Below are 22816 nucleotides of genomic sequence, written 5' to 3' on the forward strand. Positions count from 1 at the left end.
AAGGCTTACATGTGAGATGTGAGGGCATAGACGTAGCTAAGTGTCTTTTTACTTCTAAGGGGGTATTGTTTGTGATTAATCAGTGTTTTCTGCCTTATAGGCCTGCCTCGTCCCCTCAGCTTTCACACGATGATACTCATTCACGCATTGAACATTATGCTAGCAGGTATGAGACCAGCTGGACGTTAGGCAGATCTTTCTCGAAACAATCATTTAAAAAATTCCAAAGGCTGTGTGCTGCCTGAGTGGGTCTTACAGAAATGTAAAGTCTGGGGATTTCTTCTCCAGGCTCTGAAATGCAGGGTTTAACCCATTTTTTGCTACTAACCAGCCTTCCACTAACTTGCATGCCAGTGCGTGTGCATGGTTAGAAATGGCCGCTAGGTTCCCTGGGAGGGGGGTCTTTGTTAAGCTGTGCACTCAGTTTGCACAGGGTTTAATTACTCCAGTGTAATCATACAGTTCAGAAAAGCGGAAGTCTCCAAACTTTACAACAAACTCAAATGCCTTTTTAATGATAAGTAATTCACCACATGGATTACAACAAACAGGATCTTTCCTCAGTTTGGAGGATAAAAATCATTGGTATATTACAGCTACAGTTCTCTTTCATACAGCTCTTAAGAACAACAAAGTGGGTTAATTGCAGAGGCAGGAAAAATAACATGCTTCTCCACTGAGGAAGCAAATTTGCAAGGTTTGAGATAATGTATGTTATTGCAACCTCCTCATTCTGTCCCCCAAAATCATTTGACGATATCATAATATGATAATTCTTGGAATTACGCCGTATGTTTAGGGGGGACTGGCTTTTGAAAACCAATAAGATATGCCTAATATTTCAGTTCTGATGATGGCATTGCCAGGTACAAAACAATCTGTGTAGTCCCCTGGCACTGTAAGGCCATTCTGTTCCTGTGGAATTAATTAGTAATGAGTTGAATAAAATCTCAGAAAAAGAGTTGAAAATTTGAAGAGATAAAAAGCGAATGTAGCCAGGTCATCGTAATGAAAAAGCAGTTATTCATGATAGCTTATTGCAGAACCTTTTGTAATCAACAGCGTAAATTCATCTGGGTTTCAAATTCTCTAAGTCATCAAAACCATCACACTCTTCAACTCTTTCAGGAATGTTAAAGCAAACAAGGTTTATGGGAAGTATGATTTATTTATTTTAATGAGTCTGTTTATTTTTCCACAGGCTAGCAGAAATGGAGAACAGCAATGGTTCTTACCTAAATGACAGTATTTCACCTAATGAGAGCATGTAAGTAGGTCGTTTTAGTATTTTTGACGTGAGTTTTCTTGTGGAGGTTAATAACTTGTAGTGAAATTCTGTAGTACTCTGCACCACACCCAATTCCATTTCATGACGAACTCTTTTCTTTCAGTTTAAATAGTAGTGTCTAGATTCATGGCCTTAATACTGAATTTGTGCAACAGATGATTAATGCTTTCAAAATAAAACAACTGATTTTCTCAAAAAAATATTCAGTAAATACTTTCCAAATTACTGGAAAATAAATGTACTTCATCTAATGTGTTCTAAGGAAAAAGATAAAAAAAATATCCCTTTTATCTGAACTGCAGTGAATCATGTTTAATTACTGTAGGGGCAGAATGTCAATCAAAAGTCTGTTGGGGCTGTGCATAAAAATTTGGCCGGTTAATAAGAGAAATATATTACAAGTGTAAGCCACAAGCAAATCATTCTCACCATAATATATTAAAGGCAGTAAACTTTAAGATAGACATATTGTTAATAAGCACCGTTTTTACTAATTTAAAAGGAAAAACATACAGAATTAGAGGAACGTAGTCTGAAAGTTTTCAAGAATGGTTCAGTATGACGTCATACTGAGTCCTTTTTGTGGTTTTCAACTGTGATATATTTGTCTGTCATGGTTTTCTTGATTTTATTTCTTCTCTGAATTAAATGGCATAGAACCAGAAAACGAACTACGAGTAGTATGTTTGACCACAGAAGAGAAGTATAGAAGTCACTGTGGTGCTTGAAAATTAGGTCTTAATTAATGAACTGTGTAGAAGTCATACCACAGATACCAAATCATTCAATTTTTTTTTTTTTAATCTGTTTTTCTGTACTAGTCTCATGCTTAGCACAGCTTGAGGATTTTCTCTGAAAATTCAGACAGAATCTTCTTAATGAGTTGGTGTCAGAGTTCCTTTAAAGTGCTGTACTGCCAATTTTCATTCATAAATTGAGATTCCAAATCACTTGTAAGGATGTTTGTGAGCCAGAGAACTGTTCACAGACAGTAATAAAGTAGTTTGAGTCAGTGTTTTGAAATGCTTTCTCTTTTGGATAGGTAGGATTGCTGCCAACTAACTGAAAGGAAATTGTATGTACAACCAAATACATTGTTTTAATATGCTGTTTCCCAGAGCAGAAAGTTAAAGTGAAAACTAACACATATGCAATGTCAAGGTAGTTTCAGTCAGTTAATGAGAACTTTGTTTCCCAAACTGACTGTCACTTTTGGATTGTTGTCATTATATTATTACATATTTTCCTGTTGTTCTCATTAAAATATTTCATTGCCCTTAGTCAGAAAATCATACATAAGCTGTATTGTTTTTATTAAAGCTTTGTTTCAGTAATCTGTTCATTCTTTAGCTAATTAAAAGCTGTATTAATGTGATTAAGTTAATAATATAACCACTGATTATCCAGCCAATTCATTACTTAGTTTGTATTGTAAAAGTTAGAATAAGTATTCTGTGTTTTGTAAGAAACAAGAGCCAGATTTAAATTGCAGTAAAATCAAAGCTCTCCATAAATTTACATGTGTAACTGAGTTTTGTTTGATGCCCTATAGATATTATTTCATAGAATCATAGAACCACAAGGTTGGAAAGGACCTATAAGATCATCTATTCCAACCATCAATATTTGCTAATGTTCTCATAGGGTTAAGCTTAAAATAACAGTTAGAACACAGTAAATATGGGGATGTTGTTGAGGGAAAATAAGGAGAAAATGACAGTATCTACAGATACAAAATATTTCAGTGTGCATTGTCATCATAGTTATATACATAAATGCACACAGGTTAAAAATCACACAAGACAATGTCCTGGGGAATGGCATTATGCTGCAGTATTTTTCACTGATAATTTGCTTAAGCTGCTTACAAATTCAGGAATATGCAGGTCTTTAAAATTTTGTTTAAGAAGAAGAAATTATGCCTGTGAAAAATGTAGTATTTCGCATTTATGAACTAATAGTAATATGTTCTGCATTGCTTTAACACTCCTGCAGTCTATAAAATGGCATCATTAACGTTTTCAGTAATAAGATGCAGGAAGAAATATTCTGAATTTTGAGCAATAGCAGCTATTCCAAATGTCAGTTAAATTCTAGATTACAGAGGTAACAGGAAAAAAATTAAGCTAGACTGAAATATTTTGTTGTTGTATGTATTCCCATAAAAACAAGATTCACAACAACTTAATAGTTTTTTTCTGTGATTGGCTGGAGGTGTTGCTATGTTTCATGGCTTCTTACAGTTACTGCTGGTGTTAGCTGCATTGCTTTAGGGTCTGAATGCCATTCCTTAGAGCCTGAAAATACAGCCATTTAATTTTCTGAGATAGTTAAGGTCTTCAGAACTCACTTTGCTTTTTTCTCCCAGAGACTTCTCTGTTTCAATTGCCTGATAGTTTCAGGGGCAATGAAACAAAGAAATTGTTCACTTATATTAAATAGAATATATTTATATTCTGAAAGTGTATATCACTTGTAATTCCAAAAGAAAAAGAAAGCAACTCCTCACTGAGAAACTGCATGATTTTATTTTATTAAGTCAATATTTCTTTTATTTCACTCCATTTACAAGTTTATAGGGTAAAAAAGGTAAGTATTTGGATGCCTTTATTAAATAAGAAGAGTTTGTATAAAAATAGATGCCTTTCCTTTTCTTGAATAACCTTTGTGGAACATAAATCAGGCAGGATTAGATTTTTTTGTTGAGCAGATTTCACTTAGGCAAAAGAGGAAAGCTGTGATTGTCAGCAGTAGCCAAACTATGCTTTAAATATGTGAGAAGCAGAGGGAAAGAGAGGTCGGTTCTGCAGAAGGGGAAAATTGCCATAGACTAAGTTGAGCAGTTGAGTAGATTTTGTTTTGAGGCATATTCCTATGCTTTTTGTTACAAAGAGTTGTTACAAATGAGTTCCTGTCTAAGAGCAGCCTGGTTTATCCTCCTGTTTTCCAGCGATGATGAACACTTGTTAATCCAGCACTACTGCCAAAGCCTGAACCAGGAATCACCCCTGAGTCAGCCACGAAGCCCTGCCCAGATCTTGATTTCTCTGGAGAGCGAAGAAAGAGGTGAACTGGAGAGAATTCTTGCAGATCTGGAAGAAGAAAATCGGTGGGTTACAGTCAGCAGCAGCAGTGATCATCTGCACACTAAAGATACAAATGGGAAGAGGGAAAGCTATTAAAACCCTGCAGTTAGGAAGTCTTTTAAATTAAGTTCATTCTATTAAGTCTGCCTAAGCCATTCATGGTTTTTCCTCTGTAAGAGAGATGATGAGTCTGAAATAGCATCGTTATTAACTCATTCCATGTTCAGTGTAGTGATGAGTCAGCATTGAACCTTCAAAATGATGAGCTGCAAAAAATGTCACTTAATATGCTTGTGATTACAGTGTCACCTCCAATAAGCTCTATTAGCTGTGTTTCATAACATTTCCTTCTCCACCATTTCCTTTATTTCCAAGATAGCAATGATCTTCATACCAGTCTTTGCTGCTACGTGAACAACAGGTGTGCTGGTTTCTCCACTCTAGTTTGGAAGAGGCAAAGGGAGGTTTCTGGAAAGACCTTTTCTCAGAAATGATATGTGAAGTTCTGAAAAGACTTCAATTCATTTGAAATAATCTGTAATAACTGCTATTCATCTAGATAGAATTCACCCTGTAGCATTTTAGGGATAAAATAACTTAAAAAGTTGAAAGTTGCATTTACTTCAGAAAACATGGGATTTTCGCAGTAGTTTAAACGTGGATCCATTTTTCTTTCTATTTCTTTGGTTTTATTTTTTGTTGTTTTTTCAGCTTTTCAGTACTAAATACCATTTAACACTCCTAATTTGAAGTTTAATTGAAGTTGCCTTCATTAATAAAAAACAACAGCAACAACAACAACAAAAACCCAAATGGTTTCTTGCAGCATCACAACACTGCAGTCCTGATTCTACGGTACAACGGAGCTGCATGCCATTAACATAAAAAACCGGTAGATCTTGACATTGATAGATTAATAGCTGCAACCAAGAGCTTCTAAAATAAGAATGTAAGATAAAAATTACTAAATCTACAGAAAGCACATTTTGTTTGCCTTCTCCTGTCTTCAGCTTTTATGGTATAGTATGCTGGCATTTTCATGCTCCTTTTTCTTGTTTCTGCAAGAGCTAGATGTTTTTGTCTTGTTTATGTTGAGTGTGTAATGCAGTAATCATTTGCCTTAGGAATGTCAAGGAAATAACCGCAAGAGTTGGCAGTGTTGTAGATCTTCTCTCCATGCAGAAGTCTTCTTTTGATGCTAGCAATCAATTATAGTGCCTCCATCACGCCATCCTCTCTATAAGACCGTGGTTAGGACTTGTTCACAAAGAGCATAGCCTGGACTTGCAGAACAACTTGAGTTGATTTTGGCATAAAGAAACCTGAAATAAGCTATTCTGTCACCTAGAATAGGGGGAAGATGTAAATCTGCCATGTGCTTCCTTATGGACTTGCATCAGCTAGTCCCCTGCAGATTAGGTCTGTATTTCTGTATAATGCACTTCAGCCAGGAAAAGAGAAGAGCCTCTTGTCCATAAATACAGTTTTTACTTTCATGTTGACCTTTCTCAATAAATCTCCAGGGGCAGAAGTATTTAATACATCTAGTATTTCGTTTCACAAAGGTTGCTTTTTTTTTTTGTTTGTTTTTGTTTTCTTTCATTAAAGTTGAAATTTAAAATATAAAAGTTACTTCTAATCCACCATTTTTTTCTCATGCTCTTCTATTTCCAGTAGCATTGTACCCTCTCTGAATCAAACTACAAAATCTTCAGGCCATGTCAAGGTTTAGATCAAATTGCTAAGTGTAGTTGCTTTATGTGAGAGATCAGTAGCAATGAGAAGACTTGGAGAAATGTTTTATCCTGCCTGGAAAAAGGCTGGTGTGATGTCTGACAGACCCCTGCCCGAGCCCCACCTCTTTTTGAAAATGCTGACTTCCCTTACTCTGTGGATAGTCCATTAGTAGCTGTAATGAAGTTGAACTTGGCTTGTCCAGATGTCGTTAAGCTGAGGACAAGGCATTGTTTGAAGCTGCTGTGCTTCTGTTACTTAAATGCTTTGCAAAGTTAATAAACAGGCGACTGAGAAATAAAGAGGAACAGTCAAGAACTAAAATTTTTCAGGAGGATTTGGGAGAATGTAGAGATTCCTTGTAAAAGATGAGGTTTGGGACAGAAAACTGTCGTAAACAAAGCCCTTCTTCAACAAACAGCAGTCAGATTTTGTTGGAAGCAAACTCCAGGCTAATACATCATACTTAAAGCCAAAGTATTTTCTAATGTGGAGGAGAATCAGTAATTTAAAATAAGACATCCTGCTTCACATTTTCAGGGCTTCTGTAGTTTAGAAGTATTGGGTAATTGATACAATAGAAATAATAAGAGAAGATAGCTTAGTTTTCAGGGACATTGATGTTTCAAAAAACACCAGGTCAGTAATTCATGGAAAAAGAACAAAAATCAGAATGCTTTCTGTCTTTATTCAAATGTTGCTCACTTGAAAGCAGGATGACTCTTAAAGCAACCTAGTTTTAGATTTAAAAAAATGGGTATAATGTTACCTTGAGTTACAGAACTTAAAGTTCTAAAAAATTCCTTTGGGGAGCGTGTGCCTTAAATTGTAGTATTAACCTTATTTCATATAATAACTACCGATGAGGACTAACGCATTCAGAGATAACAGAGGAGAACTGTACTTCAAAAATACCTGCTCCGAGGCTTGCCAAGCTAGCAAGAGCCATAAAGTATAAGCTGAACTATAGTCTGTGGTTTGCACATTTCTGCTATTAGAGGCTTAGTTCCTAGCTGGATGCCGCTGCATGCAGGCTCTGCTTTTATGGATGATTCAGGTCTAAAAGCAGCAGGGACGAAGAGGTCTGCTTCTTCAGGGCAGTGTGGGTGCCTCACTGCTGCAGTTTTCCTTGATCATGACAAAATCATGACTTTTGTCTCTCTGCAGACATCTTTGAAAACCTCTATAAATAACTTGTACTTAAAATAACGAGACAGAAGCTTAAAAGAGAACATGTTGTTGCTTTTTGTCCTGATAGGTTATCACACCAAGGTGACTGATTTTATACAGGAAACTGATTCCTGTCACAAAAATAAACCATTCAGACGGGATCAGTCAGGAGCCAGTCATATACTTTCCTATCTTTAAAAAATGGTTTGGTCCCTTTAGATTTATCTTTTCTAGTCTTTCTCCTATGAGTCTGTTCAAAACATTTTGGCTGTTAGAAAGGTGGTCAACAAAGTGTGGTCATATTCCTCATATCACGCTGCTTCTGGTGCATTAATTCACATTACTTCTAACAATAATCTGCTGGTAAATATTGTTTATTACCTTAGCATGAAGACTTGGTGAATCTGTTGCTGGAAACAGGGTTGGATGTGTTGCAAATCATGTTGTGATTTCCTAGTACTCAGTTCAGCCTTAAGGTGACTGGACTGTTTCATTTTCATTGTAGATATCTCAGGTCTTGTCACCAGAAAGCCTCTCCTTCCTGGTGCTGAGCTAGATGTGTTATTTGTTCCTGGGAAGGTACACAGCTAGAAGGCAAAAACAGTCATCCTTTCATGCCTGTATTGACAGAAATTTTGTTGCATACACTTCTGATGGATTTTGATGGTGAGGATTTAGCTGTCCCTGCTGTGTCTTCTATTATTTTATAGTTACAGTCACAGCATATGTGTTCACTTCTCAGCAGCTATTGGGAAATTTGCATGAAGTACCAACAAGAAGCAATACTAAGATATTCAAAACACTTCATTATCATCCTGCTTTTTATTCTGCTCTCCGCTCTTTCCTACTTTTAAAAAAGCCCTTCTCCTTTTTGCTTCTTGTTTTTATTTTTCCTCATCTCATTTGAGCTGTTTATAAAATTCTGACCTCCATTTGGTTTTCAGCTGCAATTTCTGGTCTCCAGACACTTCCATCTTGACTTGAGGAAGTCTCTTTGAAATTGAAAATTTGAGGTTGGGTTTTGGACAGTTTTAAAAGTTCTGCTGCCTATTTTGAATTCTTCTGAAATGTATTATCCATGTTCTAAACTAACCTAGCTGTGACACACTTCTGAATGCTTTTATTTTATTTTGTGGTGGTTTATTTTTTTCAATTCCAAGGACCTCTTGTTAGATATTAATTATTTATCTAGTAGAATTTTGAGATCTTGATGCTTTTGTAGTTGCAATATGACTGCTGTAAATAATTTATACCTAAAACTTGACTGTTAAATAATTCATATTTGCTAAAATATGAACATTTTGGAGAATAGTTTCAGTTGGCGAAACTGTTTTATTTGAGCATTAGGCCTTCAGACTTATGCTTAGTTTTACGTCACATCAAATACTGTGATAAAAGAAATTCTTGGTGTATCCGGTGGACATAATGTAATCTTGCTGTTGAAGGCAGTATTGCTATATGAAACAAAGCCACAAACATTTATAAAAATGCCCAAAAGAACAAATTCAAGAAATTTCTTCAAGAGTGAATATATTTACATAACAATAAAGATGGACTTTTTTTGTCCATCTGTGGCAGTATATGGCATAGATTATAGATGTGGATGTATTATAATACCAATATTATAAGGGCTGCATAATTTTGTTACAAGACAATCTCAAAACTTTTTGCAAGTGATTAAAATACTTTTATGTTCTTTTAGTGACTTAAAAGATTAATGTTTCGTGATAGTTTCGTTGGCTCAATTCTGTAAAAGGGAGATTTCTTTCTTGTTCTCTCGTTAATTTCCCAGCTCTTAGATGTACTCTAGCAAGAATATCTCCAGGCTGAGCTATTCGCCTTTCCTTTGCTTTTCTGACTTGCACTGGAAGCACAATGGGCTGTGAGTGACTGGAGAAGCAATGACATGCCAAATCTCAAAGCTGCCGTTTTAAAGCAGCTGTAGCGTTCCTACAAGCCTGACTGGCCTCCTCAACTAAGTTATTTCTGTATAGCTGCCAGTAGCCAGAAAGTGATGTATTTCTAAATATGCTGTGGCTCCTTTTGATATTTATTTTGGCACTGAAAAATTGGAACTAGATCTTCAGAATGTGAAGCATCATAAGTAAGCAGTGGCACTCTAATGAGGAATAGCAGTAGGCAGTTCATTCACCCGCTTTGTCCATTTCTTCAAACCACTAATTTTCTGTAGGCAGATGAAGAATAACCTGAATTCACAAATTTTCAATTGCCTCTGAGAGGAATACTCAGCAAATGGGGTCCACTAGGATTTCTCTCACCAGGCAATTAATCCTGCCATTGATAGATGTGATTAATAACTCATGAGCTCTTTACTACCCATTTCTTTCCAGTTGCATAAATCAAGGTTACATTGCATACTTCCCCTGTTATTTTTCTTCATGAATGCTTGAAGAGGTGCAAGCGTTGTTAATGAAATCTATTTTTTTTCTTTGACTCCTTTTTTCACTGAAGTACAATATATTTTCTCAGTGATCAAAAGATGCATTAGCTTTGTTTGTTTGTGACATCCAGTTGTGAAAGTCATCCAATGAGACTGGATTTCTGAGTATCGCCAGTCATTGCTCAGTCACATTCATTTACAGAAGATTATGCTTTCATTTCTCCTTTCTCTTTTATGCTGAAAATGTAAGACAGCACCTTTCCTCAGGACACAGTTGCTGTGTTCTGAGAGCTGTGGACACTTCCTTGGATGCCTGGCTTGCAGCAGCATTTCTGTTTCACCGCATAGCTTAAAACTATTCCAGAGGTGGGAATAAAAACAGATTGTTCTCTCCCCAAGGAGGTTTGTAGAGCATCTTTCAAATGATTTCTTTCTTTCTGACATTAGAGCTTTTTTCCTCTGTGTAAATACAGTTCTCTGTATGTTAGGTCTCATGCAACTGATAAATTCAGACGCCTCTGTTTGGATAATGTGCAGTATCCTTTACAACAACTATTTTTTTTAGCATTTCAGAAAGATTTTTAGACTATTCTGTATCAGACATGAAGACATTTTTATCTGAATTATTTCTTGATGCTCAAACCAGCTCAATTTCTGGTCAGTACCATAGTTACTAGAAGGATTTTGTGTCTTGATACTTGAAGTCATAATTGTAGATTCTTTGTAGTGTTGATTACATTGTAGGTATGACCCACTGCATTTGTTTGGTTTCCCTTAGGGTGGTAATAAATCTTTACTTTACAGCACTTTGAGACTTTCTAAGTCTGCTCTTTGTAGAATATTGCTGCCTTATGCATCTGTGAAACTCCTCATAGGATATTGATAGCCACCTTGTGAAAAATAACCTGAATGATCAATAGAATGTAAACTTTACTGTAAAGCAGGACCCTTTGCAATACTGTTGTCTTTCTCATTCCTCTTCCTTTTAGTATTTTTATTAATTATTCACTAGTGCATTCAGCCAGTAGTATCAGAAAACAGTGAAAAAATAATACAGATTATGTCTAGTAGCAGCTACTGAATTCTTTCCGTAGTCTCTGTCCACTCCCTGTGTGGGCTTTAGATAAGGAAAGAGATTCTTAGTTATGAGACAACCTAGATATAAGAGGGATCAGTGGATCAATGCCTTTTCTTTCTTTTCTTTTTCTATTTATTTATTTATTTATTTATTTATTTATTTATTTATTTATTTATTTATTTTGTTCTGCAGAGGTGAGGCCATGCGAGTGGGACATCCCTGAGGGATGGTGTTCTGAGGGTTGTCCCTGTCCCAAGTTAGGATGCATCCACCATATCTTTGCCCCGGGATAGAAGTGCAATATTTGAGGAGCAGTCAGCAGTCTGTCTTTATCCTTGGCGTTGTTTCGTTGTCCATATGATGCTGCTCCCTTGTTCTGGTCACAAAAATGTACCTTCAGAAATGTTTTAGAGCTTAATAATCTTTACTGGGGGGTTTCTGATGTGCTGGTTAGACTACAGACCAAAATGTCAGAGTGCATTGTGGTTTGCAGGCAAAACTGGAAAAAGTGCCTTATCTCACAACCTCAAGTAAGAGCAAGTTGGGAAAAAATGAAATCTGGGTCACTGCTTGTGATGAGTAAGCAGTTAGCAACCTACCATCTGCAGAACCATTTGCCCCCCTCTGGGAAGCAGTAGAGGAACATCAGAACAACTGAATCCCAGAGCAGGTTATTAGGCCCCTTGTGTATGATATTTCTGCTACCAGGTACCATTTTTCCATTGTTGGATTGTCAACCCAATAAGGTAAATATGTTGTTATAGATCATACTAATCTATGGAGAGTTTTACTGGAGTGAAACTGGAGCTTTATGCAGTAGAAAAACAAGCTTAGCAATGCCATAATGTCACAGTAGACTGTAGCACTGTAGATAGTCTAAACTAAGGTGGAAATTAAAGCCCCTCGAATTAGTGAAACACAGTGCAGTTTAATTTTAGAGCTAGACTATAAATGCAATTGCACATAGAAAGGAAGGAGAATTATATGACCTAATTAATGACAGCAGAGTTGCAAATGAACTCTTGAATTGTGTGGTTTGCTCTTAATTTTTTAGCGTCCTTTTTTTCTTAGTTTTTTCATCTGTGAAGTGGGTAGGTTGGCCAGGTTGTATAAGCTTTGATTAGTGTTTGTTAATTGCTTTGATTGCTCTTTTAGCAATAATTACTACACTAGTATATTTGTGCTTGGTAGTGCAGAGTCAATCCAGCTTCTACTAGCAGCCATAAAACGCAGAAAGCTGAAGACTGAACTCAGGACATGTTGTACTTACTGAGCAGGATGGTGTTTGGAGCCCAGCCAACCTTCTGCTTTATGTGCCCTGGAAAGGCATTAATTTTGAACTCTCATGACGCAAAGAGCCTTTAGGCAATACTTGTATCACAGTTCCACAGTCTATTTGCTGTTTGCAAATCTGTGAGGTGTAATCCTACATGGATTCAGAATCAGCAGAATCTAAGGCAGGTGCTGGAGCTGAGCCTCTGTCTCTCTGGTCACTGCAGGTGTCACATCACAGGAGAGGAAGAGCATTCTGACCTGCCTGTGGTAGAGGACAGCTTGTACAATGCTGTTCTGCTTGGTAAAGCTTTACCTCTCTGTCACTTCTCAACAGAAACTTGCAAGCGGAGTATGACCGTTTGAAGCAACAGCATGATCACAAAGGATTATCTCCACTGCCGTCCCCACCAGAGATGATGCCAGTTTCTCCACAAAGTCCCCGTGATGCTGAACTCATTGCAGAAGCCAAACTGCTTCGCCAGCACAAAGGCCGCCTGGAGGCCAGGATGCAGATTCTGGAGGATCACAACAAACAGCTGGAGTCACAGCTGCACAGGCTGAGGCAGCTGCTGGAGCAGGCAAGTCCTCAGGCCTTTTCTGAGATCTCTGTGGAGTGATTTTCCAAACAGGGTGTGAGCTGTTGCCCATAATGATAGCATACCACAAAATCGTATTTGTAGAGACTAGTCAGCAAAAAATGTTAAATTGTTCAAAAGGGACTTCAGAAGGCAAGGTAAAATCATGTTTCAGCGTTCTTATTTAGTCTTCCGTTCTATTCAGAATTGGTTGTGTGGATATGCTTAAAAACAAGCAGAAGATTGTGTGTATTCATGGTATAAATAAAAAATGCAGAGATAGAAAGACTTGTACAACTGTATCAAACTGTTAATAACAATTCCTTCATTTTTCCCTCAATTTTCAGCCACAGGCAGATGCCAAGGTGAATGGTACAACACTATCATCTCCTTCTACCTCTTTGCAGAGGTCAGACAGCAGTCAGCCAATGCTTCTCCGTGTAGTTGGCAGCCAGACTTCAGAAACCATGGGTAAGATAACGAAGTTCAGATTGTCATAAAAAGCAGTTACAGTCCCATTTTCAATATATATATATATATCTTTAAAAGCAAAAGGTATTTGGCTGCCTTGTTTACTTCAAGTGAAAAGTAGACATTTGCAATAGTCTTTGATGTCATCTGCTCTTTACATTTTCATTGTGGCTCAGGCTTTTGGATTTGATGATGATGAGCACAATAGCATAGATATTTTGACTTTAAATGCACAGACCAGTCAGGGCTTGAATTCTGAAAACAAAATCACAAAGAAACTAGTTAAGTGTTTTATCCAGATTGACATTCAGCTATTAAGCACAACATGGCTGATTGAAATGTACATAGTATTAATTAGGACAAAGAGATTAAATGTATGATTAATCATCCCCATGTTAACTGAGCTGATGGTATTTTTAATATGTCAATGCTTGAGCAGCAGGATAGAGCTGTCACTCTCCAGCAGCTCATTTAGTGTCTCTTCTAAGTAAATGTCATATGACTTGTGGAATAAGGTTAAGTAATGAGATGCCATGAATAGAGACTGGAATTGTTATCTGCTGTTCTGTAGTATTTTCCTGATTTCCTGTCTGTTTTATAATTAGTGAGTATTTATTAGCTAGTGGGAAGGATTTTCTGTTAGTGAAATGCAGTCATCCATTGCAGCAGCTTTAAGTAACAGTACTTAAATTACTTCAACAAGATAATATTTCAAATCAGAAAATAACTTTCAACTTCATAAATATAATTGTACTAAGTGGCTTTTGGGGGAAGTGGAAGTTTTAAGTGGAAGCTTTTCTCTTTACTGTGGTTGTATCACAGTGAGAAATTGAATGGAAAGAGATGTTTTGGTTGGTCTGAAACGCCACAATTATGTGAGATACATCTTGTGAAGGAGTTCTGTCTTCCCTCCTGTGTGTGGGTGGAAATAGCAAGTTATACTGGTGTCAAACAAGATGCATTCTGTAGGCTCTACCACAAAAAAAAAAAACAAAAGAAAGAAAAAGAAAAAAAAGTGAAATAAACCGTAGGAACACTTAAGTTAAATACTGAGGACAAGAATACAGTGACAGATAATGGGAATTTCATCTAATTCCTTCTGTTATCGTGTAACAAGTAAGGAAATATTTTGCTGTGGAGTAATTTTCCGTGGCTTTCTGAAGAAATGTCATGAATTTCCTGACACTAAGTATGCTAATTAAAAAGTCTTATAGTTTCATATTTTTTCCTTTAGTACCTTTAGTACGCTAGAAATACAATAATGTACTTCCTTTCATTTGACCTGATCTAAAATAATTCCCGTTTAATATGTGAGACTGGAATTAATTAACATGCACATAATCATATTAGCTGCTAAAACACTAAAATTTGAAACAGATGTTTAGACATGAAATGGGTTTGTTTCTTTGTTTGATGGAGACAATATGTGGAACAACAGTGAGATGCTGAATTGTTATCAACACGATCATACTGTGACTCAGCAATGCAACAGGGTCAGCAGCAAGGAACTGTGTTTATAAAAAGAATTACTAATCACAGATGTTGCTGTCACCTTTCACAGCAGAAAGCATCGTTTGTAGTTCGAGGGTATTTTCAAAGCATATCTTCAAGTGTTCTGAAATTGTGAATGGAACCAGAATGGCATTACAAATAATGCTTCCATACAAGAAGCTTGCTCCCAACAATGAGGGAGTGATAATTTTCAAGAAAATTCCAAGGATCTATAGGTCCCTAAAGGCAATGACATAATATAGTGGTAGCTTTTATTTATTTTTGTTTCTGACAGGAAACCCATCTCTCTGTTTTGTGTCTCTCTGCTTTCTCAAGGAGGGATTACTGTACATAGCTTTCCACCAGGAGTGTTTTCCAAGTTTCTGGTGAAAGCAGCAGCTCACTCAGAGCCTAATTTGCAAATCCCTTGATAAACAGACAATTAGGCAAGTTGAAAAAATCTTAAATTGGAAGGCTCTAAACTTTGGCTTTCTCCTCTAGTAATGTAGTGGTAGTGGAGGTTCTCTGAGCCATGAAACCTCTGAACAAAGAGGTTGTTGCTGAACTTCAGTTTGTTCAGGTGCCAGCTGAACATTTGTGATCCACCCAACTTTCCATGCTCCTTACAGAAATACAAATAGGGAAGACTAGTTTGGGTGGAGAGGTAATGAACATCTGAAGATTGCTTGGCCTGTGTCTTGTGTTATTTACAAGGAAGTGCTCAGAAAAATCATCCAAATGGGAAAGAACAAACCAGTACATTTTGTGTGAAGTTATAGCAGTATTGAGGGCAAACACAGTTCAATTTATAACAGCGCTTGCCAGGATATTTGGAGTTCTGTACCTGTTGCCTGTTTGGCTAAGGCAGTTCTTGGCCATCACAGTGGAGCTTCTGCCATCTTTTTATAATCTTCTGTTGTTCTCTACACACATGTTCACAAGACAGTCAGCTTGGGTAGATACGGCAAGATCTTGCTCAAAGTTTCCACCTTGGCATTCAGCAGAGGCTGGAAGGACCTTCATTTTTCTGAAGCACCTCTGCTGGTGTAGCACTTGATGCAGAAATAGCTCATGATGTGAGTTGAGTGTTACTGGCTTGTGAACTCAACACCAGTAGAAAAAGCTGAAGAAACTGCAGCAGTCTCAGCAGCTGTTTTTTAAACCATTAATGAAATAGCTGTTCATATGAATTACGTGCTGCTTGCAGATGCTTTACCTCATTTTGTTACAAGTAATTCTTAACCATTAAGTCTTTTGAAACTCCTGGTCCAAAGGTGAGGCCAACACTAAGCCAAGTCATTAGGAATATGTACAGCTGTGAAGCAGCATCTCTTTTAGTAGACTTCACGCTAGCATGGAGCGCTGATAGTGTTTAAAGAACCTCAAGGCTAACAGCAAATCAGATTACTTATTACTGAAGTTGAGTAGAGCAAGGCGTAATAGAAAAAAGGACCTTTAAGTCATTTTCAAAATAAGGATGTACCTCTCTGTGATTATTACAAAAGGCAAAATTGTTTTTGTATGTTGATAGAGATAAAAGAAATGTAGTAAAAGAGGATCTCACAATTCTCTCTTTAGGTGTTTTATTCCTGTGAGAGGCAAGGGTTCTACAATAAAATAAACAGATTGATTTTGGTTATTGGAAGCCATGACCAAAATAACTCCAGTTAAAATAAAATATATTGAATTTCCCATTGAGCCACTGCCCTGTGATCAGGTTATAGAAATTATTCGGTGGGAGAGATGTATTTCGCATTATTAAACTGCTGCTAAACCCTTTTAAAGTACAATTGAATGTTCTTAGAGCGCCAATCTGATGCAATTAAACTGTCAGAAATATTAATAGTGATGCAGATGAGAATCTTGGTTTCTACTGACATAGGCAGCTAGGCAAAGCAGCGCTAATGTGCATCCAGTACTGTTAGAAAGCTGCTCAATAGCAGCACTCACCACAGCAGTTTCTTTTACCATTAATAGAATAAGAGGAACTGAAGCTAGGAGCGTCATCTATAGAACTAAATGTTCCTAGCAGACATTTTGCCCTGCTTCTTTTACCGTAGCAGATTATTTCTTAAATTTCTTATTAGAAAATTAAATTGGGGTTAATTGTGTTAAATCCATTTAATTTTCCTTAGATACTTAAGCTTGAAATAAAAAAAGAGTGAGAAGAATAATAGTAAATAAAATCCAAATTGACAATTTTCATAATGTAGTAAACAGAGAATGCAGCTAAGTCACTGAGCATGGCTTCATGAGGGACATATGCAGTAGTGGGACATTAGCAAATGATTTCGTAGTAGCTTCAATGCAGTGGTCTGGATCTGATTTCCAGGCGAGGACGACCTGCTCAGCCCTCCCCAGGACACAAGCACAGGTTTGGAGGAAGTGATGGAGCAGCTTAACAACTCCTTCCCCAGTTCCAGAGGTAAGCCCTGCTGCCCAGGAGCATGTGCCAGTGGAGGAGGGAGTCACTGTCTTGTAAACAAGTTGTGGATGTTCTGGGCAGAGCGGAAGTTAAAACTGCATTCTCTTCCTTCATGTTTTCAGGTGTTTGGGTTTTGGTTTCCATTTTTTTGCTGTTACTTTTTTTTATTTTACCAATTGCTGTAGATAAACCTGTCCCGTTTAAAGTGGAGAACCAACCTGCCCCTCCTTTACCTTAAGGTATGTCCACAGCTAGATAAGTGGATGAAACAGCACCTTCTTCGACTCTTGTCTCCTTAGCTTTTTATTCATTTCCCTTTTGGCTGCGTTCCTTTTCTCACAGCTTCTCTCCTTCAGGCTGTCCCCCTTTCCGATTTATGTCAGTACATCCTACCACGTTTTTCTTCTGCCTTTTTCCAAGAAGAACATGCTTCTATGTAATATTAAACTTGAAATCAAAATTCTTGACCTTGTAGCACGTAAGTTCAGAAGTGACAGAGATTAAACAAGTGGGTGGCCTGTTTGTGCAGTGTAGGCTCTGTACAGCCACAACATTTCTTTCAGTGCTTGTATTTTACTCATTCCCGTCGTTTGCTTAAGGTAGACATTTGTATTTTTTGGAACTTGTTTTTTCACCAAGGAGAGATCTTTTCTGAGTCCAGTTAAAAGATAGGAGAGGGGATGTGCAGGATGTTACCTGTAGCAGTTAAGAAGGCTCAGGCTAATCCTCTTGGCAGAGGGGTGTCTCAGTGTCTTTTGATACTGGGCTGTGAGTGGGTTTCGCTAGGGACATTGCCTGCCTGCAGGAGCTCTCTTAGATACCATTCCCAGCTAACTAGGAATAGGAAAAAAAGGTTTTTATTTTATTAGTGAGAAATGAAAAGTAAAACTTCATGGGTAAGAATGGCAGGATATGCATACTAGTGAAAAAAAATGGAAATTTTTAACAATAGCTAATATTTTAGTTCAGAAGGTTAAGCTGTAACTTCGCTCTCCATTCCCGTTGTTTGCTGGGACAGCGTACTACTGAGACAGATGAGAACAGATCAGAATTAGTATGCTTAGGTAACAGTTTATTTTCACAGATCGTGCTGATTCAGAGCTGTTTTCCCACTGCTTATAAATGTGATATCTTTATTTTTCTATCCTTCGCTTGTACAGCAGAAAGACTGCTCCACAACACTTGGCCTTTGTAGACTCCATAAGCTCTCCTGTCCCTGAAACCATATATCACCCACATCAAGTTTTCTAAAACACAGTTGTTGTTTGTTCCTGTTTTTCTGCCCAACTAGCAGCAGTAAAGGACAAAAATATTCTCTAACAGAGAGCCTTACAAAATCAGAGTTCCTACAGGAAATTTCTCTTAGGCCTGACCGAGCCAATAAGAAGCTGATCTTACAAAGCCAAGCTTGATAAGAATCTGTCTCTTCCCCTCACTTTGGCTACCCAGTAAGATTAGTTCACATGGGAGAAAAAGTTGTTCACTTCTTGTGACTGTTATTTTACACTTTGGGGTGAAGAGATCAGGGATGCGTTTCATCATCTTACTTTGCTCTTTATTTTTTGATGCATTTGCACTAATGGTAGGTTTATATAATTGCTTTTCGATTGAAGAGTCGGAAAGGTCAAGCCATCTGTGGAAAAAAATAGTTTCTCCTACAACCAATGTAAATGGCTTTCCAGTCACTGATACATAAAGGCTACTGAAATTGTCAGTTTTGCTGAGACTTCATTCACACTTCAGTAATGGAGTTTTCTTCTGCTCCATTTTAATGATTCAGTGATATGTTCAGTTGAATATCATGATGTTGCATAAACAAAGCTTACATCAATAGCTAGTCTACCACAGCCTGGTTTGGAATGACGTAAGATGGTGCCATCCATGTGCATGCAGCTTCCACAGGTTTCTGGGATCCTACTTGTAATTTATAATACTGGAGATGGTGGAAGAGGAAGCAGAGCTGATTAATTTCAGCAAAGCACTGAATTGAGGGCCCCTTTGCTGTTGAGAATATCTGTATCTCTGCTTACATATCTGTAGTGTCAAAGCAGCCTGAGAAGAGAGCATAAGATAGGGGTTCAGAAGTGGTGGAAGCACTGTTTTATTTCCTTACATGACAGGTAGCATAAAATCACAAGTCACTTGTAGGTATTCAGGAAACAGAACAGTAAACACAAACAAGCAATGAGCATACATCTATAAAGATTAAATTTTCTTACATGAGTTCTTTTATGTATTTAAGTAGAATTTAAAAAATTTTCTGATGCGAGAAATGCAGTCATCTTAGTTTGGCTTTCAAAGTGCTTCCTGATGCAGTAGCTCATAAAATATTATTTAAAATGTGAACTCAAACTACAAGGATTAAGTGCAACTGCTCGTAATGCATACCATGTTTAAGAGTTCAGAATAGCAGGATGATAGATTAAACGTGCAAGGTTGACTAGGATTTGAAATAACTTTGGGTTTTTTTCTATACTAACATTATAGAAAGAGCATTCTTCTATGGTATTAATAGATCATTCAGTTTTGAAGGAGCTACAAAGGGCATAATGCACACAGCAAAATCTACTTAGACTGAAAGAGAATTAAAAATAAAAAAAAAAAAGAAATCCAGGAAGGAAAAAAAAATCCTTCCAAATAACCTGAAATTGGAATAAATGGAGGGAATCTGGGGTTGTATTAAAAGCCTGGGAAGTTACTTTCAGTACATTAAACAGGATATTGCTTCATGAAGCTTTTATTTCGGGCTTCTGAAACAAAGCACTAAATTAAATGGTATTGGTTAATTTTCACTCACCTGGGGACAGATTTATTTTGACTGTGATATTTACCAAACCTTTGCTATATGTTGGTGCTTTGAAAGAGACATGAAGGTTTCATGGCATTTGTTTTGAATGCATCTTAGAGAAGAATGCATTAAACAAATTACGTCACAGACCTTCTTGAGCAGATTTCAGATGAAATAACTTTTATTCCTGTGTACCTTTTATGGGTGTTTGCTTTCTTCAGTTTAACCTCTTGGCAGTTCTTTGCATTTCCTGAGTAGTACAGAACCGCCATGTTCTTTGCACAGCTGAAAGCTTTGTAGGTGCTGAAAGCCTTTTGATTTCTGTGGAGGAAAATGTTACTGAATACCTGATGATTGCTGTCCCTAAGTAGTTTTTCTTTCCTTGAAGCCTACAGGGTTTCCCATCCATTCCTGCTTTGCTTTGCTGCTCCCAGCAAATTCACAAATGCTGCAGCTGCTCCAGACAGCTGCTGTGCTAACACATAACAGATGTCAAAGTCAGAGGTCTGACATTTAGTGGGAATCTACTATTAAATACCACCTCAGTGGTTTATTTGACCCTGCTAGATAATGGGCCACAAAGGAAAACATTTTCAGACTGTGTTTGTGCCCAGGCGCCTGAATCTCCTGGGAACTCTTTTGCAATTAGAAAATACGATTGGCAGGGTAGTATTTTTAAAGCTACATTTGGCTCTCCTGCAACACTGAGAAAGAACAGTTTGCATCACTAGAGGTGGATCTCACGGTAGAGCAGACTATTTTGTATTTGCAGTTTTGTGGCAAACAATTTTTGTGAGTGAAACTCAGAAGTAAATTTCAGGACAGTTCTTGAGTTACTGAACTCAATACGAGTTCCCCACGATGTCAGTGCAGAGCAGTGCTTGTGGAAGTGGGAGCAATGATGTGGTTAGAAATGAGACTATGGTGGCTTCAAATAGCGATGAGCCTGTGGCATTACACAGACATTTTTAGAGAGGGATCAGCACTCACCGTTATTATTTAGCACAGTACTGCCTAATACAGATGTTTACTTGTGCAGTGACTTTACGAGATCCCACGACATTAAAAAAATGGCACTAAGTATAGCATAAGTTCCGCTTTACTTTTATCTCATTCACATAGAAGCATACCAGACACGTTCTTTTCTCTCAGTCTTGCATCAGCCACCTTCTGTTGTTCTGAATGAATGGGATAATGTTGTAAGTGGGGCTAGCAGCTTTGATCACTGCAAATAACAGAATTTTTCTTATTCTAGCAGCTAGACGCCTCATGACTCAGACCTTTCCACAATGTACTGAATCAGAAGAATACGCTGGAGTAATTACACTGTAGGGAATTCTGGAAATACTCTTCCAGTTGAGCTAGCTTGGCTCCTTCTGGAGTGTATTCTCCCCTCTATCCTGTAGTCCTACATAGCACATTGCTTGGCCCAAGTGACTGACATTCCTTATGGCTCTCTTGGGGCAGAGCTCTGTACTGTATGTAGCAGCTGAGCTGCTCTGCAGAGTTCTGCAGTAGTAATGTGGAGGGCTAGATCCTTTCTGATATCGAGTACTCAGTCCTGTAAACTAAGAATACATTAATAAATGTCACAACACTTTGATCCACTTCTAGTTTAAGAAAAAAGCACAGCCTGCCCATCTCCTGCATTCTATGGAAGAGGAGCAATGCAGTGGATGCTTTGTGCTCTGCGCCTTGATCTGAAACTGCATAGATGCATGAGGTTGCTGACCCTTTTCCTGCTCCTTGTAAAACACTTGCAAACTTATTTATGATATTCTTTCCCTGTCTTTCTACTGCAGCCGATGATACTTTCCAAAACTTGACAGCAATTTGTTCTCTGCTATGCTGACCACTGTCTTCTCTCACACTTAGCTTTCTCTCCCCATGTTGTCTCATACATTCACAATTATATTATTTACAGCAGCTCTGAGGCAAAGATCGTTCTCTTTCTTGAACAGTATCTGCCTTAGAGACTCTTATGCCTAAGACTCATGGTCTGGCAGTACCAGTGTTTCAGGAATGTACCAGTGACAGTGGAGACTTCTGGAGATGGCGAGTGTTTATTGTCACCGGATATAGAATGGGTACAGGTGTTTCAGCTGTTGATTTGCACCCAGCTTTTATTTATTTATTTATTTATTTATTTATTTATTTATTTATTTATTTATTTAGCAAAACACACCACAACAAGTGTTTGGGAAGAATCTGTTGGATCAAATCGTGGTTTCTAGGAAAGTCTGTGAGGGACATCTTTTCAGCTGAAATCATTACTGACTGCTCGGTTTTGTTGTTGCAGCTTAAAAGTGTTGAGAAACTTTCCTTTTTTTCCCTTTTACTTCATTTTTCTCCTCCTTTGTGCTTTTGCTCTCTCGTTGTTAAATGCATGCGGACTGACTTGTTGGAAATACCTTCTCTAGTACGTTTATACTGAATGTGAGAACAGTAATATTCCATGTAATGGCTTTAGGTGTAAAGTGTATGTGAGTACACCTATGTGTATATATGAATGTGTACATGGATACATTGCCTACGTACATATGTATGTAGGCAATGATAAAATGAGATGTGTTTAGATAAAATAATTTTAAGTTGGATAAATGTGGTTTTGCCTCCAGTGAGATTATTAATTAGAAGAGGTACACAAATTGACAAAATGTGCATGCCCAGAATGTGAATCAGATTTTCTCTTTCATCCTTATCCTCAGCTGAAAGGGCTGTGTGTTGGTTTTAGTGGTTTTCTCAAGTGTTTTCAGTAAGTTAAAACCAAACAGTCGATTACAGAACTGTTCTTGAATAAATCAGCTCAGAATTGTCAGTGGATTTCAATGTACTTTCAGTCTTTGAAGCACAAATTTTATATTAAGTTCCTTAATGGAAACTGAAGTGTCTTTTACGATACAAAGAATATATTCATGTGTGTGTTGTTTTTTTGGTTGGTTGTTTTTTTTTTTCTTTTCTGATATTTCTTCCACTTCCTCTCTCTGTTCCTAAAGGAAGAAATGCCCCTGGAAAGCCAGTGAGAGAGGTTAGT

General features: G+C 37.5%; 1 protein-coding gene across 25 annotated transcripts in view; it reads left to right on the forward strand.

The window, feature by feature from the left end:
* The window catches only part of DMD (dystrophin), a 1014969-nt gene that overhangs the window by 982644 nt on the left and 9509 nt on the right, over positions 1-22816 (forward strand). For 9 of the 25 annotated variants that reach the window (XM_032449390.1, XM_015884204.2, XM_015884284.2 and 6 more), the window contains 8 exons: positions 101-166; positions 1202-1267; positions 4239-4397; positions 12367-12610; positions 12955-13078; positions 16902-16994; positions 17117-17233; positions 22779-22810. In XM_032449390.1, the coding sequence (XP_032305281.1) occupies positions 101-166; positions 1202-1267; positions 4239-4397; positions 12367-12610; positions 12955-13078; positions 16902-16994; positions 17117-17232 (868 nt within the window). In that variant the 3' untranslated portion in view covers position 17233; positions 22779-22810. Of the gene's footprint in view, positions 1-100; positions 167-1201; positions 1268-4238; positions 4398-12366; positions 12611-12954; positions 13079-16901; positions 16995-17116; positions 17235-22778; positions 22811-22816 lie in introns of those variants that run through there. The other 16 variants (XM_015884255.2, XM_015884338.2, XM_015884361.2 and 13 more) reach the window with 8 other exon arrangements.

This window comes from Coturnix japonica, chromosome 1 (genome assembly GCF_001577835.2).
Source record: "Coturnix japonica isolate 7356 chromosome 1, Coturnix japonica 2.1, whole genome shotgun sequence".
Lineage (NCBI taxonomy): Eukaryota > Metazoa > Chordata > Aves > Galliformes > Phasianidae > Coturnix > Coturnix japonica.